This window comes from Anomaloglossus baeobatrachus, chromosome 10 (assembly GCF_048569485.1).
Source record: "Anomaloglossus baeobatrachus isolate aAnoBae1 chromosome 10, aAnoBae1.hap1, whole genome shotgun sequence".
Taxonomy (NCBI): domain Eukaryota; kingdom Metazoa; phylum Chordata; class Amphibia; order Anura; family Aromobatidae; genus Anomaloglossus; species Anomaloglossus baeobatrachus.
This window is the reverse complement of record NC_134362.1, coordinates 161,253,546-161,271,861: the sequence shown is the minus strand read 5'-3', so window position 1 is coordinate 161,271,861 and position 18,316 is coordinate 161,253,546. Positions and strand designations below refer to the sequence as shown.

The following is an 18,316-nucleotide window of genomic DNA, read 5'->3' as shown; positions in this document are numbered from 1 at the left end:
CACAGAGTAATGTAGAAGTCAGAGGACAGGTCTAGGAGGAGGAGCACAGAGTAATGTAGAAGGCAGAGGACAGGTCTAGGAGGAGGAGCACAGAGTAATGTAGAAGGCAGAGGACAGGTCTAGGAGGAGGAGCACAGAGTAATGTAGAAGGCAAAGGACAGGTCTAGGAGGAGGAGCATAGAGTAATGTAGAAGGCAGAGGACAGGTCTAGGAGGAGGAGCATAGAGTAATGTAGAAGGTGGAGGACAGGTCAAGGAGGAGGAGCACAGAGTAATGTAGAAGGCAGAGGACAGGTCAAGGAGGAGGAGCACAGAGTAATGTAGAAGGCAGAGGACAGGACTAGGAGGAGGAGCACAAAGTAATACAGAAGGCAGAGGACAGGTTTAGGAGGAAGAGTATAAAATATTGTCTGTTGGCTTCGATGGTTAGTAAGTCATTATTGATTTTGAAAAGCGAGCTGTATGAGAGGAGGAATGTCCTGTGTGGATATGCTGTTCAAGGAGTTTGAGGCAAATTTGAAGTCTGCAATGGGGCGTCATGGGATGACTTCTTCAGGTTGGATGTGATTGTTGCATGTTTGAAAAAATAAGAGAAGGTACCAGAAGTTAGTGAAAAGTTGAAGAGCTGGGTTAGGACTAGGATAAGCATGGTGAGGTCAGATAGGAGGTGGGATGGAATAGGGTCAAGTGCACAAGTGGTGAGGTGTGGCTTGGAGAGATGATGGGTAAGCTTTTCTTCAGTGATGAATAAAGGGGAAGGAAGATTATGGGGGAAAGCATTGATCTCCTGTGTAGAGGGTTGAGGTGGTTGACCATTTAAGCTTTGCCCAATGAGGTCTCTCTTGTTTTTTGAAATGTGAGGCAAAGTCGTCTACAGAAAAGTGGGAGATCGGAGGGACAACAGTAGATAGAGGACGGGACTAAAGGTATTGAATAACTGTTTGTGGTTGTGGGATAGAGAAGATATGAGAGTTATGAAGTCGTCCTGTTTAGCAGAGGTGATAACCAATGTGAATGTGATAGTTGCTAACACTGAGTATGATACAAATGCCCCTTGTGTGTTTTAGCCTGCGGTTATGATTATTGTTTCCTCTAATCTGTGTGCTCTGGAAAGGAAAGAGTTAAACAGAATGCTAATATGGGGCAGCAAGCTTAATAAGGGTAAGGTAGGATGGGGTGGCACCACAACGAATGATAAATGAGATCCGCGGGCTATTGACTTTGCAGGAATACAACTGTTTCACCCCCAAAACTGTGTGGCCAATTGGAATGGCTGTGTGTTTTGGGGGGTGAAGCAGCTGTTCTCCTACTAAATCATATGCCCACCTGATAGAAATTGCCGGACACGGTGGTTTTCAGCCGTGCCACCGTCGCTCCACTCTGTGTGCGGAGTGTAGAGTATTAACTCTGTCATTCCCTCAGCTCATAGTCAGGATACAGGAGCATTGGTGACTTTGATGCCACTGTGTGTTGGCACTTTCTTCTTTTCTTATATAGAAGGTCTGCCACCAGTGAAGACAGAGGCACAGATCACTTCAGATTACCAACTGCTTTACTTTTCACTTGAAGTAAGAAAATCTGTTTGACAAGGACTTCATTAATGTCATGTTCCCGGCCTGTAAGGACAACCAGTAGAAAACAACATCCCCCTGTTACTTGCATCCATCAGACGTGTGAAAACAGCCCAGAGCAATTGCTGAAAATCTGCACCGACAATGCAAAACAAAAAAAGTCAATGTTAAATTAAATTTTTACTACCAGTCTTGTGGTTGTACGGACAGAGGATGACGTCTGGCGGTTTTTATTATTTAGAGGCACTCTGCGCACATCCGATGTCGCGGCTGGAGACACACATCAGAGTTACTTCTGCTCATCTGATCGGCTTTCTTTCTTTCTTCTCGCAGGAGAGCGATGTGGACGTGAACGAGCTCAGCGAAGCCTTGATGCTTATAAAGGTAGTTCCTCTCTCTTACCTGGATCAGAAAAACGGCCTATCAATTTGCACAAGCGGCATATGCAAAGTTCGTCCTTATTCCCCATGCATACACTTAGAGGCCTTGCATTTTTCATTATGACATCAAAAGTGGATTAACGACATGGCCTGTTTCCAGATTTGCAAAGGCCACTTTATCCAATGAATTAAATTGCATCCGTCTTTCTTTCGATAAGATTTGCCTTTGCTCTTTGGTTTTTCTTTCTCATTTACATCTAGCCTAAAGTGTAGCAATTGCAACATTCGTTAAAGGGAACCAAGCACCATTTTTTGCCCTATAAACTAAGGGGTACTTTGCACGCTGCGGCATCGCTAGCATCGGCTAGCAATGCCGAGCGCGATAGTCCCCGCCCCCCGTCGCACATGCAATATCTTGTGATAGTTTCACCTCTCCTCTGAGCCCTCAGTATCACCGACTCTGTGCAACCACCGCATAGGGCATATCTGGATTATAAGACGCACCCCCAGTTTCCTCCCAGTTTTGGGTGGAAAAAAAATGCGTCTTAAAATCCGGAAAATACGGTAATTCGTGCACTGTCTCGAGCATCAGGGCTGGACTTTTGAGTCGGGGCTTCTGTAATGATTCCTCTCCTGACTGCCTGCCTCCTCTCTATTTAAAGTTCTCTCCTCTGCTGCCGTGATTAGCGCTATGGCCAGCACATGAGCATAACGCTAGCATAACGCTATCTCCAGCGCCATTTTATTGACAACCCCGCCGATCAGCTGTTCCCGGTGACTACAGTGGGTGGTTGTTCTCAGTTGTAGAGCGACACAGCACAGATCCGTCAATTACATAGTGGCCGTGGCTGGGTACTACACACCTACTCCCTATTGGAATCAATGAGAGACAGATGTGCAGTACACAGCGACTACATGGCTGTTCTGTGCATCTCCGAAACTGAGCACGTCCACTTCTGCTGGTGCCGGTAGCAGCTAATCGGCCCGGAGCAGGGTGTCACACTCCTACTGATCAGATATTGATGACCTTTATTAAGGATATACCATTAATATAAACCCCTTTAAAGGGAATCTGTCACCACTTTTTTAACGTATATGCTGCGGCCACCACCACCGGGCTCTTATATACAGCATTCTAACATGCTGTATATAAGATCCCAGGCCCCTGTGAGAACATAAAAAACACTTTACAATACTTACCTAACGGTCGCATGGTGGGCCTAATGGGCGTCTCCATCCTCCGGTGTCGGCGCCGCCTCTTTTGGTCATCTTTGTTCTCCTTCTCTAGCCGCGGTGCATGACGTGTCTGACGTCATCCACACTCGCTGGCATTTAGGTCCTGAGCAGGGCAGATCAAAGTATTGTAGTGCGCCTGCGAAGGACCGGCGAGTGTGTATGACGTAGACGCATCATGCACACAGGAGTCATAAAGAGGACGAATATGGCCGAAATAGGCTGGAGAACAAAGACACCCATATGGCCAACCGCGCAACCGTTAGTTAAGTATTATAAAGTGTTTTTTATGTTCTCACAGCGGCCTGGGCTCTTATATACAGCATGTTAGAATGATGTATATAGGAGCCCCGTGGTGGTGGTGGTGGTGGACGCAGCTTATACGCTAAAAAAGTGGTGACAGATTCCCTTTAAGTGCTCTGGGTGGGACAAAGCACTTAACGCCTCATTTGCATAATAAAAAAATCACTGATTTCTCCGGTTTCAGGTAACGGATAGCGGATATAAAGATACCAATGTGTTTATCTTTCACTGAGCTACGTGTCCATAGGGGTTGATCTTTCCGACAGAATCTCTTTACTGTGTGATCTACGGGGTTATGCATCTATAATCAGTACTTCAGTGTTCGTCTACAGATGTCCCAGATAACGTTACTTGTTTGTGTTCATATACAGTACCACAGAGGGGGAAAGACCGCACAAAAAACGGCAATTTGTGACTCACGGATTGAGTATCTGTTCCATGTCTCTGTGGTATGCAGGTTCTGCGTCTCCCGCGGAGCTTTGCTCATCAGCCATGGATCTCCCTGTAATCGGCATGTGCACTTTGTCTACATAATTGCTTGTGGCTTGTGATGCATATGGCTCAGACCTAATTTTGGCACCATAACAATTACAAACAGCCCGGACCAATAGCGCAGGCCAGCAAATACTCATAATAAAGTCATAATTACTTGGCATCAGCAGTGGCTTTGTTAATCATCAACATCTTTGCTGCTTTGGATATTATTAAATGCTACATTTTCCAGAATCTCAAGTCGGTTCTCCAAGGTCTTTTAACCCCCCCCCCCCCGATGCACAATGACCAGGACACGACAAATATGGATTTCGTTAAAGACGTTTATTGCTAGCATACATAAGGTAGGATCACATTAGCCTTAATAAAACATTATCGTCTCCCTTAGGTGCGCAAGCAGCAGAGGAACGGAGATCTAATGTTTTTGGAAAAGGTGGAGGATGATGTCAATAAGGACCTTGAAAAATCATTAAGGAGCCTTCAAGCGAATCATGCCGAAACTGTCCAGGAGCTGGAGAAGACCAGAAACATGTTGATAATGCAACATAAAATCAACAAGGATTATCAGGTAATCCAGCCCTGGCCTCTATATTCAGTGCAGTGTGATTGAAGGCCGCAATGTCACAATGTATCAGCACTTAGTGTATATTACATTCTGAGGCAAAGCTACATGATATGAGAGAATTGTCCGCTAGGTGCGAACTCCACTTCCAGGACCCCCACCTATCGGGAGAAAGTGGGTGCACGTGGCTTTCTCCATTCAAGATAATATGTTGCAATAACCAGGGAGAGACGTTTCTGCGTCCAGATAGTTGAGGCAGAATAGTATCACGCACCGATTGTGGGCCTGGGGTTGTGTACTCGTTAAGTCCTATATCTGTCATGCTTAGTAGGAGGGGAACACCAAAGAAAAGGAGGGGGACGAAAGGTAAACCTTGTCATTAGGAAAGGGGTAGATGGAGACCACTGTTGGCAGTTTACTGCTGGGCCCTGGCTCCCCTGACGTCCCCAGATTGGTTCCACATATATGCGCCAATAAGGATATGTAGGTGTCACGGCCTGTCACGGAGATATCAGGGCCAGCTGACAATCCAGTGACAGCGAGTGCTAGAAGATCACAGAGATTGGCAGCCTGTGTTGTTATCTGACAATCCCCTGTTTCTGCAGCAGGTGGACTCTGACACTGGAGAACTATCATCCCACCTCTCAGTTGCTATCCTCTGACTTCCTTTATTAACCTCATCCTGGGGTGGCTTGGGTGTGGTTTATAGTTTGTTCCTTGCAGTGATCTGGAGAGGTCGTCTTCTGTTGCTCCAGACAGTTCTGTGGTTGCTGTTCAGATAAGTGTTTGGCTTTTGCTATCTACCAGGGCTCTGGTGATTGAGTTGTGTTTCCCCTGTATTGTTCCCTTGTGTATTCCTTTAGTGTAAGTGTTGTTGACTTGAAAACATTTTATTAAACAAGGAACTGCGACTATGCAAACATCCGACGACGTTTCAACCCACCTGGGTCTTAGTCAAGTCGCTGTAAAGTAGGTGACTGTTGGGTAAAAGATAAGGTGCACTGTAGCACTGATGCATATGAAAAGGTGCCTTGAGGATAGTATATAGGGTATGTAGGTGCAGCAGCGCTGTTGCTATTGATTTCTCGTATCCTACGAGGGTCGGTGAGGGTGAGCGGCAGGTTGTTGTTAGAGGTCACCACTTCCCCCTTTCCCTAGCTATAAAGCATTCCTTCCCCCTTCCTGTTGGTTGTCCTATATGGCTGCTATAGCCTCTCTCCCCTGCCGTGACATTAGGCCCTAGCTGGCACTAAAATAAGCCCTAGGTGGTGACCGGGTGGGATAAGCACCCCTCTAAGTCCTAAAGAATACAAAAGGGAGACAAACAAGCGCATACAAAATGGACAATTGTCTTCAAGATGACTTAGGGAGAAAGACAGCAACACACAACAACCTGTTTCCACAGAAGATTTCAAGCTGATTGCTTGCAATCTGGACAGTTTAGAGGTAACTCTATCACTGACAACAAACCAAGGTGGAATGCAGAAGTATATGGACACAGGGAAAGGAGATAAGGACCTTGTTATGGTTCGGGGTTCTCCTGAGCCTCGAACCGCTCCTGCCCCATCATAATCCCCTGCTATGATAGCGGCTGACACTCCTGCGCCACCTGTCCGCTGCTCCAGGCGCTTGGCTGCTAGGCGTCAGGTGTCCAGGGTCTTTGTACGTTCTGAGACTAAGTCCCTGTTTTGCTCTACCACGCATGCGCGGGTTCCCGCTGCCTCTCCTGGCTCTAAGTGCGAGATTGCCGCTACTGCGCATGCGCGTGACGTCACTAGTGACGCGGCGGCTGCTGATTGGCTGTCGCAGACGTCACTGGTGATGCGGTGGCTGCTGATTGGTCATCAACTATGTCATTGGTGATTTGACGGTCCCTCATTGGCTGCTGCCAGTGCCATTGTCATCTGGTGCTTGGCTTGGGGCAGGGCTTAGTCTTTAAAAGATCCTGGATGACACCCATGACTGCGCGTGCGTCATTTTGGCTCTGTGGCACTAGCAGAGCAGTGCAACCATATTGTGGTCGTAGCGCCATTACAGCACTGTAGTGACAGTGCTGTGTGTTAGACTGGAAGTAGTAGGCAGGGTTAGGCATGCGGTGCCCGTCATGCCAAGATCATGTGGTGAGGCACGGTAGGGCAAGTCATCCCGCTTCCCCTCCTCCATTCCAGTCCTTCTGCAGCAGCTCAATGGTGCTAACTGTGCTGCGCCTACTGTCCTGGTGTGCCCCCTACATGCACGAGATTACTGTGGAAAGATAAGGCGCAAATAGGGTCTTACCCGATATACACGTGGAAGTGAATACTGGCAGGTACACTCACCTGGTTTGGTTGTGCCAGTCACAACCCCTTTCAAAGCATGTAAATCACGATATGATGGTGTGGGAGGCAGCGGTCCCGCGGTGAAGAGACAGTTCAAAAAGTATAGGAAAGCAGGTTGATATACCGCGCCACACCACAGAAGTCAAAAATGTTAAAAGTAAATCCCTTTTTCTTTATTTTCACAGGTCTACGCGTTTCAGGGACATATCCGTCCCCTTCCTCAGGACAATGTACAGAAAATACTATCTACTGTACTAGTATTTTCTGTACATTGTCCTGAGGAAGGGGACGGATATGTCCCTGAAACGCGTAGACCTGTGAAAATAAAGAAAAAGGGATTTACTTTTAACATTTTTGACTTCTGTGGTGTGGCGCGGTATATCAACCTGCTTTCCTATACTTTTTGAACTGTCCCTACATGCACGGACAGTCTCCCTCAGGACCCTGTGCTGTTAACAGGAGAGGTCCAGTACTCGGTGGGTGTGCTGCTAACACCACCGATTGTGTCTTTAATTTTCATGTTCCTCTGAAGCTGTGCCTTCCGGCCGCTTGTTCATCTGTGGCTTTACCATCTGCCCAGAGGACCTCGGGAGATGTTAGAGCTGTTATTAGTTTTACTCTAACCGTCCTCCCACAACAGAACTGCAGCTGAACTGCCAAGATATCTGCAGGGTCCTAAAGAGAGAGAGGTAAACGTAACAGATAAAATACATAGAACTCCATTCACACCAAGGAAGAAAGAATGGAATATCAAGGAGCAGTTTGTGCAACCAATCGCCTGACCTCCTGCAGTCGGACACCACTGGGTTGTTTGTCACCCGTGGATATATCCTTATTGTTTTACATTGAAATTTTCTAATTTTGTTCTTATTCCTATAAAAAATAATTGATGCTCCCTGATTAGCTGGTAGGAGGGGTTTAATTCATCTAAAGCAGTAATTGACAGGAAGTGTTGTACTGTACTTCTTATTTCTCTTAGGTTGAAGTGGAAGCGGCGACACAGAAGTTGGAGGACATGAGCCGAGATTACGAAATAAAGTTGGAGCAGTACGCCCACCTTCTGGACGTCCGAGCAGCGCGGATACGCAAACTGGAAGGTAGAAATAATTGGGTAACAGGGGATAAACATATAATCTCTGGAATGATAATAATCTCTTGTTTGCAAAGGAATATTATAGGGTTTTACACCGTATTTCTGATGGCCCTCGTGTACCCGACTTATAAATGTTCCTTCTTAATGAGGGATTCTATTCAGGGAGTTGGATAATTATGGGCCTGCACTAGTCATTGAAGGGGTTGTCCACCTTTCTTTGTCGCTCCATTGGGAGACCCAGACAATTGGGTGTATAGCTATTGCCTCTGGAGGCCACACAAAGTATTACACTTAAAAGTGTAAGGCCCCTCCCCTTCTGGCTATACACCCCCAGTGGGATCACTGGCTCACCAGTTTTGTGCTTTGTGCGAAGGAGGCAACACATCCACGCATAGCTCCACTTTTTAGTCAGCAGCAGCTGCTGACTATGTCGGATGGAAGAAAAGAGGACACATATAGTGTCCCCAGCATGCTCCCTTCTCACCCCACTGTATGTCGGAGGTGTTTGTAAGGTTGAGGTACCCATTGCGGGTACGGCGGCAGGAGCCCACATGCTGATTCCTTCCCCATCCCTTTTTACAGGGCTCTGGGTGAAGTGGGATTTACCGGTCTCCAGGCACTGAGACCGTGCTCCATCTACAGCCCCTGGAGAAGATGCTGGATGGAGCGGAGTACATCAGGGACATGGCCCTGCTTCCTCAAGGTACTCTGTGTCCCCGTGCATTTGGCGCTCACACCGCAGCATGCTGGGTGTTGTAGTGCGCCGGGGGACATCAGCGCTGCGGCGCCTGTGCCATGGCCTCATTCAGCTTTGCTGAAGCAGGCTCACTTATGGGAATTGGTCGCGCCGGCCGCTGGGACTGCGGCGCGGCTGGCACTTGTAGTGCGCCGGGGACTTCAGCGCGGCCTGCGCTTTTACGGCGGCCGCGCTGATAATAGAGTCCCCGGCTTTTGCGGCCTGCTTCCGTTCGTTCCCGCCCCCAGACCTGCCAGTCAGGAGAGGGGCGGGACGCTGGCCACTTCCAGGAATCGGTCGCGCCGGCCGCTGGCAGCGGCGCGGCTGGCACTTGTGGTGCGCCGGGGACTTCAGCGCGGCCCGCGCTTTTACGGCGGCCGCGCTGATAACTAGAGTCCCCGGCTTTTGCGGCCTGCTTCCGTTCGTTCCCGCCCCCAGACCTGCCAGTCAGGAGAGGGGCGGGACGCTGGCCACTTCTATGAATCGGTCGCGCCGGCCGCTGGAACTGCGGCGCGGCTGGCACTTGTGGTGCGCCGGGGACTTCAGCGCGGCCCGCGCTTTTACGGCGGCCGCGCTGTTAACTCGAGTCCCCGGCTTCTGGGCCTAGTCTCCCTTCGTTACCGCCCACAGCCCTGACAGTCAGGGTAGGGGCGTGACGCTGCATAGAGCAGAGCTGAGAGCTGGAGTATGTTTTGCATACTCCACCCCTCTCACTGTGTGCACTGTGAATCCGGATTCCCGCACTTTCTCAGGCACGCCCACGGCTTCCTTCTCTACAAGGACACCGGCAGCCATTAGTGTCAGTTTCTGTACGATACAGAGACAAGTGTGGAAGACCCTGGCATTCTGATAGTCACACAATCGCTGTAACAGGCGTTAAGCAGCACCTGTGGTGCTAACCCCACTAGTGCAGAAGTGCACTTATAGACATGCTTGTACTATATACATTGCACTGTTTGGTCGCACGTTGTATATACCCTCCTGGATTATGCGGAGGAGTTATCAGCATATTCTCTGTGTAAAACAAAGGTGCAGAACCACATGTTTTTCTATACAGCTGGTACAGCATGTACGGCTATACGGCCGGCAGGTACATAGACTCCCATTGTATGCACTAATGGCCAGGGGATGAGGACGGTGTCTGCAGTATTTACTGACAGTTTTTCTGAGACTATGGCTATGATACTAGAAGCCTAGCAGTCCGGACATGTCTCTCACAATATGGGCACTGTTGAATCATTGATCCATGGCCCCCCTCAGTGTGAATAACTAACAGCTCCGGGAATGTCACACGCATCCCAGAGTCACGGCTCTGCACGGACGTCAGTCCCAGACAGCCTAAGTGGGCTCGCTATGAGCGGCCTCGGTTTCATCAGGGTCCTAACAGAAGGACTCGCTGTGTAATGAGGCGGAAGTAGCGGCTCAGGATTTTGATCCTGAGACCGCTCTCAATCTGGATACACCTGATTGTGACGCCATAGTAAATAATCTTATAGCGTCCATCTATAGAATGTGGGTTATTTCTCACAGCTCCTCCAGTGGAGGAGTCAGCTTCACGTATTTTTCTGGACCACTCTGCCTTCAGAGAGGCAGTCCAGGAACACCACGCTTATCCAGATATGCGCTTCTCCAAACGGCTTAGGATACACGTTATCCCTGTCCCCTGACTTGGTCAAGGACTGGACCCAATGTCCCGAGCGGCATCCTCCAATCTCCAGGCTTGTAACTAGATCCATAGTTGCAGTGGGAGATGGAACTGCAAACTCAAAGATACCACTGACAGACAGATGGATTTCTGGTCGAAGGCCATCTATGAGGCTGTCGGCGCACCGTTGGCTCCGACATTCTCTCCCTTGGGGCACTCCAAGCTATTTCAGCTTGTCTTACACAGATTGACACGGTTACACGTACATCTGTGCCGCAGGTGGCATCCTTAACCTCTCAAATGTCTGCATTTGTTTCTTACGCGATTCAGGTTGTCCTGGACTCTGCGAACCGTGCGGCGGTAGCCTCCGCTACTCCGTGTTTTTAAGCAGAGCCTGGTCTGCTTCCAAAAAAGGTTGCCTAACCAGTTGCCTTTTTCTGCTGACCGACTGTTTGGTGAGCGTTGGATGTAACCATCAAACAGTCCAGGGGTAAGGATTCATCCTTTCCTCAGCCCGGACACAACAAACCCCAACAGAGCAAGAGGCAGTCGGGGTTTTCGGCCTTTTCGAGGCTCGGGTAGGTCCCATTTTTCCTCGTCCAATGTGGACTCAAAAGGATCAGAGGAGCTAAGATTCTTAGCGGGCTCAGTCTCGCCCAAAAAAGCGACAGTCTGAAAACCCGCTTCCAAGGCGGCTTCCTCATGACTTGCGGCCTCGGTCGGTAGCAGGCTCTCCCGCCTTGGCGATATTTAGCGGCCATAGGTCAATGACCATTGAGTGTGAGACATTCTGTCTCACGGGTACAGGATAGAGCTCACTTCTCGTCCTCCAACTCGATTCTTCAGAATTTCTCCACCTCCCGGCCGGGCCGCTGCTCTTCTGCAAACAGGGTGCACTCTACAGGCAGAAAGAGTGATGACCCCCGTTCCTCTTCAGGAACAAGGTCACGGTTTTTACCCCAAATTCTTTGCGGTACCTATAACAACGGGCCGTTCCGTCCCGTTCTGGATCTAAAAATGCTCAGCAAGCTCGTGGACACCAGGCGGTTCCGGATGGAATCCCTCCGCCATGTCATCGCCTCAAGGTCCCAAGGATATTTCCTAGCATCATTAGGCATCAAGGATGCTTATCCACACGTGCCGATTGATCCAGAGCACTAGCGTTTCTACGCTTCGTTATAGGAGACGAACACCCTCTGTTCGTAGCTCTACCGTCCGGCTAGCGACAGTCCAACTGGTCTTCGCCAAGGTCAGGGCAGCAGTAGTCACAGTCCTGCACTCTCAGGGTCACTCTGTGGTCCCGTATTTAGACGATCTACTTGTCAAGGCACTCTCTTAGGAAACATGCCAACACTGCCCGAACGTTGCGCTGGAGACTCTCTAGAGTTTTGGGTGGATCATCAACTTTTTAAAGTCAGATCCGACCCCGACCCTATCGATAACATATCTAGGCATAGAGTTTCTTACTCTCTCAGCGATAGTGAAGCTGCCGCTAGACAAACAGCATTCACTACGGGCTGCAAGCTCTTCTTTAAGAACCAGTCGCACACATTGAGACGCCTCATGCACTTCCTACGTAAGATGGTAGCAATGGAGGCAGTTCCTTTCGCGCAGTTTTACTGCGTCCACTACAATGGGACATTCTCCGCCAATGGGACGAGGAGTCGACGTTCCTCAACAGAGTCGTCGTTCTTTCTCAGGCGGCCAAGGAATCTCTTCGGTGGTGGCTTCTTCTCACCTCTTGGTCAAAAAGAAGGTCCTTCCTATCCCCGTCCTGGGCGATAGTTACGACAGAGGCGAGTCTATCAGGGTGGGGAGCAGTTTTTCTCCACTACAGCGCTCAGGGTACGTGGACTCAGCAAGAGTCCACTCTTCAGATCAATGTTCTTGAACACAGAGCAGTGTATCTTGCCCTACAATCCTTCCAACAGCGGCTGGAAAGCAAGCATATCCGACTTCAGTCGGACAGCTCCACAGCGGTGGCATACATCAACCACCAAGGAAGAACGCGCAACCGGCAAGCCTTCCAGGAAGTCCGGCAGGTTCTGATGTGGGTGGAAGACACGGCATCCACCATATCCACAATTCACATCCCAAGTGTGGAAACTAGGAAGCTGACTTCCTAAGTCGCTGAGGTGTGGCCGAAAGAGTATGGTCTCCTCACCCGGACGGGTTTCAGGAGATCTGGCGCCGCTGACAGAGGCCGGACGTCGATCTAATGGCGTCACGGCACAACAACAATGTGCCAGCTTCATGGCACGGTTTCACAATCATCGAGCTCTGGCGGCAAACGCCTTAGTTCAGCATTGGTCGCAGTTCCAGCTACCTTAGGTGCCACCTCTGGCATTGTTGCCCAGAGTACTGCGCTAGATCAAGACCGACTGCGGCCGCGCCATCCTCGTCGCTACAAATTGGCCGAGGATGTTGTGGTACTCGGTTCTGTGGTGCCTCACGGTAGGCTAACCGGGGGCACTACCAGACCAATCAGACTGGCTGTCTCAAGGGCCATTCTTCCATTTGAATTCTACGGCCCTCAACCGGATGGTGTGGCATTGAGTCCTGGAACCTACTGTCGTCAGGATTACCTCAGGACGTGGTTGTCACCATGAGACAGGCTAGCATACCAACGTCCGCCAAGATTGACCACAGGACGTGGAAGATGTTCTTATCTCGGTGCTCGGCGCAGGGTGTTTCTCCCTGGCCGGTTGCATCGTCTATGTTTCCTTCCTTCCTGCAATCTAGGTAGGAAAATGGGTTGTCGCTCAGTTCCCTTTAGGGACAAGTCTCAGCGCTATCTGTATTTTTTCAGAAACGACGACTTCCTCAGGTACGCACGTTCCTACGGGGAGTTTGTCTTCTCAGCACTCCGTACAAGCGGCCGTTAGAGCCCTGAGATCTGAACAAGGTTCTAATTGCTCTCCAGATGCCGCCTTTCGAGCCTTTGAAGGATGTCTCCCTTCCCGTTTTTCACGGGAAGTGGCCTTCTAGTAACGGTCTCGTCTCTTAGGAGAGTTTCCGAGCTAGCAACGCTCTCATACAAACTCCCTTCCTGGTCCTTCACCAGGACAGGGTAGTTCTGCGTCCGGTTCCGGAATTTCTCCCTAAGGTGGTATCCCATTTTCATATCAATCAGGATATCACCTCACCTTCTTTGTGTCCTCGTCCAGTCCATCAATTTCAGAAAGATTTGCATCTGTTGGTTCTGGTGAGAGCACTCAGGTTCTACTTCCCGCATGGCGCTCCTGCGCCACCCGGATGCACTCTTTGTCCTTGTCGCTGGTCGGCGTAAACAGTCGCAAGCTTCCAGATCCACCCTTGCTCGGGGGCTCGAGGAACCAATTCTTGAAACCTACAGTTCTACTGGGCTTCTGGTTCTCTCAAGGCCGAAGGCCCATTCTACCAGAGCCGTGGGTGCATCCTGGGCATTACGGCACCAGGCTACGGCTCAGCAGGTGTGTCAGGCACCCACCTGGTCGAGTCTACTTACTTTTACCAAGCATTATCAGATGCATACCTACGCTTCGGCAGACGCCAGCCTAGGTAGATAAGTCATTCAGGCGGCGGTTGGCCACCTGTAGGAGAGGGCCGTTTGACGGCCCTATCATGAGGTATTCTTTTACCCACCCAGGGATTGCTTTTGGACATCCCAATTGTCTGGGTCTCCCAATGGAGCGACAAAGAAGAAGGGAATTTTGTTTACTTACCGTAAATTCCTTTTCTTCTAGCTCCAATTGGGAGACCCAGCACCCGCCCTGTTTTCTCGGGGTTTTTCTGTTTTTTCGGGTACACATGTTGTTCATGTGGTATGGTTCAGTTCTCCGATGTTTCCTCGGATTGAATTGGTCTTTAAACCAGTTATTGGCTTTCCTCCTTCTTGCTTTGGCACTAAAACTGGTGAGCCAGTGATCCCACTGGGGGTGTATAGCCAGAAGGGGAGGGGCCTTACACTTTTAAGTGTAATACTTTGTGTGGCCTCCAGAGGCAATAGCTATACACCCAATTGTCTGGGTCTCCCAATTGGAGCTAGAAGAAAAGGAATTTACGGTAAGTAAACAAAATTCCCTTCTTTTTTTTCTTTCTGTCATGTATTTGCTAAAAATTATATTTGAAATCTTGTTTCATTAAAAATTTTGCACCATTTGCTGCTGTCCCTCCTCTCCGCGGTGATCGCTGTCCTCTGCTAATAATTGGCAAGGATGACGCCTCCTGCGCCATCCCCTTCGGTAGGTAAAATCTTGCACCTGAATAGAGACATTGCTGTCTTGCGCAGGTGTACTTCATTCTGCCCTACTGTGGGCAGTGTCGAATAAATATGTGCGCATGCGCAAAGCGGTAAGCCTCTGCGCAGTCATGAGATTTAGCCTAAGTATGTGGATGGCACAGGAGACGTCATCCACATTGCTGGGCAAAATCTTGTGCCTGTGTAGACTTTGCTGATTTGCGCATGCTCACCTATGTATTCGGCAGAGCAAAGTGCGCCTGCGCAAGCCGGCAATGTCTCTGCGCAGGGGCAAGATTTAGCCTGGATATGTTGATAATGCGGGAGGCGTAATCCAAATCAATAATCAGCAGAGGATGGCGATCAGCGCGGAGAGGAGGGACAGGAGCCGCAAACAAGGACACCCATCGGACCGGACCCAAGGATTATCATACAAGGCGGGAGATTTTCAAAAGGTATTTGTGGGGTCTACAGGGGGAATCTGGGGATCACAAGCACCTTTATAGAATGCAGCACAGGTGCTGCTTAAAGTGCTAGCTTTAGTTTCTAACTATAAAAGAACTGGTGACAGGATCCCTTTAACAGACAGTTTGGAGATCTTTTATCCCATGTTTTCTCGGCGCTTCTTGTTTGATTGATGACCATAGACCACATCAAAGTTGAATGTGCAAGAAACAGTCAGTCTGTAAAAGCCAAACGGTGCAAAATCTTTACTTGAAACCGCATTACAAAATCTTGTTTAGCCCCAAATATCTGCATTTTAGTTCACAAAATGTGCCAAAGGTTGAACTACACAAATGGCCTTTTTGTATTGAATTTGAAGAAACCACAGAAGTGAAGCATATATTGGTCCACATTGTTACATCGATGGCATCCAGCATTTTGTGACTTGTGTTCCATCTGTTTTCCAGCCCAGCTGAAGGATATTGCATATGGCACAAAGCAGTACAAGTTCACACCAGACATAACACCGGACGATGATGTGGAAGAATTTGATGAATCCTTGCACTTACAGAGGGGTGAAAACCTTCTCGAGATCCATATATCCAAGGCGGTGTTTTCTCCAGCAGCTATCAACAGCTTCGGGGACCGAGAACCCGCAACCTTCTGCACTTATGCTTTCTATGACTTTGAGCTCCAGACCACGCCCGTCATTCGGGGTTTGCAGCCGTCCTACGGGTTCAGTTCCCAATATCTGGTACGAGTTGATGACTTTTTCCTACAGTTCTTGCAGAAGAGCACCGTACCACTGGAGGTCCACTTGGCGATCGGCACCGATTATAAGACAGTCGCTGCGTGTCAGCTGAGATTCCATGATATTCTGCAGAAGACCGGGAGAATATACTCCAGCGCTGTGTTGGTCGGTAAGAACGGTAGATTTATGTCGCTTGAGTGTTGGAAACCAGATGAAAGAGAGATCAATGCTCTCCTTTTTTTTATTTCAGGAGCTGATAATGCCATTAATAACTATGGCACAGTGGAGTATTGGGTGAGGCTTAAAGTTCCCATGGAGCAAGCCATTCGGCTGTACCGAGAACGTGCAAAGGCCCTTGGCTACATCACATCAAACCTTAAGGATCCTCTTCAGAGTAATCAGGTCATTGCTCTTCTCAATCACTACTATTTTATTAATTAATTAATTAATTCATTCATTCATTTTTGCTGCTGACTTACCATGGATAAGACCGCGCAGTTCGGAGCACTCTCCCTCTGACAGTATTACCGGCTAGCTTTGAATCATTGAATCAGATTGTCTGAGAAAGGCAATATTTTGACCAATGGCACATGCATAGGATGTCAGCAATGGCTCAAGTGCTCTCAGTCAATGCAGGTTGGATGAAATTAGAAAAAAAAGGATAGATATGGGTTGCTTCTTTTGCACATGTGCCACTATCGTGACCAACGGCGCAGGCGTGGGATGTCAGTGAGGGCAGTGGTGGCCCAAGTGGTGTCAGTCAAAGCAGGTTGTGCCAGTTTTAATAGTAAAAAAGGATGGATATGGGTGTTATAGATCCTACAGCTCCATCTATGTAAAGAAGGTTTTCTCCAACACTAGCCTACACATTTTTAAAGGGATTATCCAGCTCTTTAAAGCAGAAGGCTTATCCTTAAGATAAGCTATTAATACTAAAGGGGTTGGTCACTACTTTTATATTATTGATGACCCACTCTTAGGATATTCCATCAATATTTGATCGGTGAGGGTGTGACACCCGGCATCCTTGCTGATCAGCTGTTACTGTTGGCGGCCAGAAGTCCTCCAATGCTGCCAGAACGCAACAGCTCTGTCAAAACTATAGTGGCCACGGACGGTACTGCGGATCCTCCACCTCTACACTTTATGTGCAGTATTGGTTGCGAGCACTATAGAAATGGCAGAACTTCTGTGTTCTGGCGGCATCCGAGAACCTTTGGCTGTTATTGCTTACAGTAACAGCTGATCTGATATTGGTGGCCTACACTAAGGATAGGGCATGAACGTGTGTGTATGTATATGCATGTGTGTATATATATATATATGTATATATGTATATATATATATATATATATATATATATATATATATATATATATATATATATATATATGTGTATATATATATATGACTACTACTTGTAGGCACTGTATATATATACAGTGCCTACAAGTAGTATTCAACCCCTTGCAGATTTAGCAGGTTTACACATTCGGAATTAACTTGGCATTGTGACATTTGGACTGTAGATCAGCCTGGAAGTGTGAAATGCACTGCAGCACAAAAAAGAATGTTATTTCTTTTTTTTTTTTTTTTTTTTTTTTTTTTTTTTTTTAATTGTGAAAAGTTTATTCAGAGTGTCATTTATTATTCAACCCCTCAATCCACCAGAATTCTGTTTGGTTCCCCTAAAGTATTAAGAAGTATTTCAGGCACAAAGAACAATGAGCTTCACATGTTTGAATTAATTATCTATTTTTCCAGCCTTTTCTGACTAATTAAGACCCTCCCCAAACTTGTGAACAGCACTCATACTTGGTCAACATGGGAAAGACAAAGGAGCATTCCAAGGCCATCAGAGACAAGATCGTGCAGCGTCACAAGGCTGGCAAGGGGTTCATAACCCTTTCCAAGGAGTTAGGCCTACCTGTCTCCACTGTTGGGAGCATCATCCGGAAGTGGAAGGCTTATGGAACTACTGTTAGCCTTCCACAGCCTGGACAGCCTTTGAAAGTTTCCACCCGTGCCGAGGCCAGGCTTGTCCGAAGAGTCAGGGCTAACCCAAGGACAACAAAGAAGGAGCTCCGGGAAGATCTCATGGCAGTGGGGACATTGGTTTCAGTCAATACCATAAGTAACGTACTCCACCACAATGGTCTCCGTTCCAGACGAGCCCGTAAGGTACCTTTACTTTCAAAGCGTCATGTCAAGGCTCGTCTACAGATTGCTCATGATCACTTGGAGGACTCTGAGACAGACTGGTTCAAGGTTCTCTGGTCTGATGAGACCAAGATCGAGATCTTTGATGCCAACCACACACGTGACGTTTGGAGACTGGATGGCACTGCATACGACCCCAAGAATACCATCCCTACAGTCAAGGATGGTGGCGGCAGCATCATGCTGTGGGGCTGTTTCTCAGCCAAGGGGCCTGGCCATCTGGTCCGCATCCATGGGAAGATGGATAGCACGGCCTACCTGGAGATTTTGGCCAAGAACCTCCGCTCCTCCATCAAGGATCTTAAGATGGGTCGTCATTTCATCTTCCAACAAGACAACGACCCAAAGCA

At 48.4% G+C, this 18,316-nt stretch overlaps 1 protein-coding gene across 1 annotated transcript in view; it reads left to right on the top strand.

The window, feature by feature from the left end:
• The window catches only part of RPGRIP1L (RPGRIP1 like), a 283,031-nt gene that overhangs the window by 173,457 nt on the left and 91,258 nt on the right, over window positions 1-18,316 (top strand). The window contains exons 12-16 of the mRNA XM_075325764.1: window positions 1,904-1,954; window positions 4,367-4,546; window positions 7,838-7,955; window positions 15,463-15,915; window positions 15,997-16,148. Coding sequence (XP_075181879.1) covers window positions 1,904-1,954; window positions 4,367-4,546; window positions 7,838-7,955; window positions 15,463-15,915; window positions 15,997-16,148 — 954 coding nt within the window. The remainder of the gene's footprint in view (window positions 1-1,903; window positions 1,955-4,366; window positions 4,547-7,837; window positions 7,956-15,462; window positions 15,916-15,996; window positions 16,149-18,316) is intronic.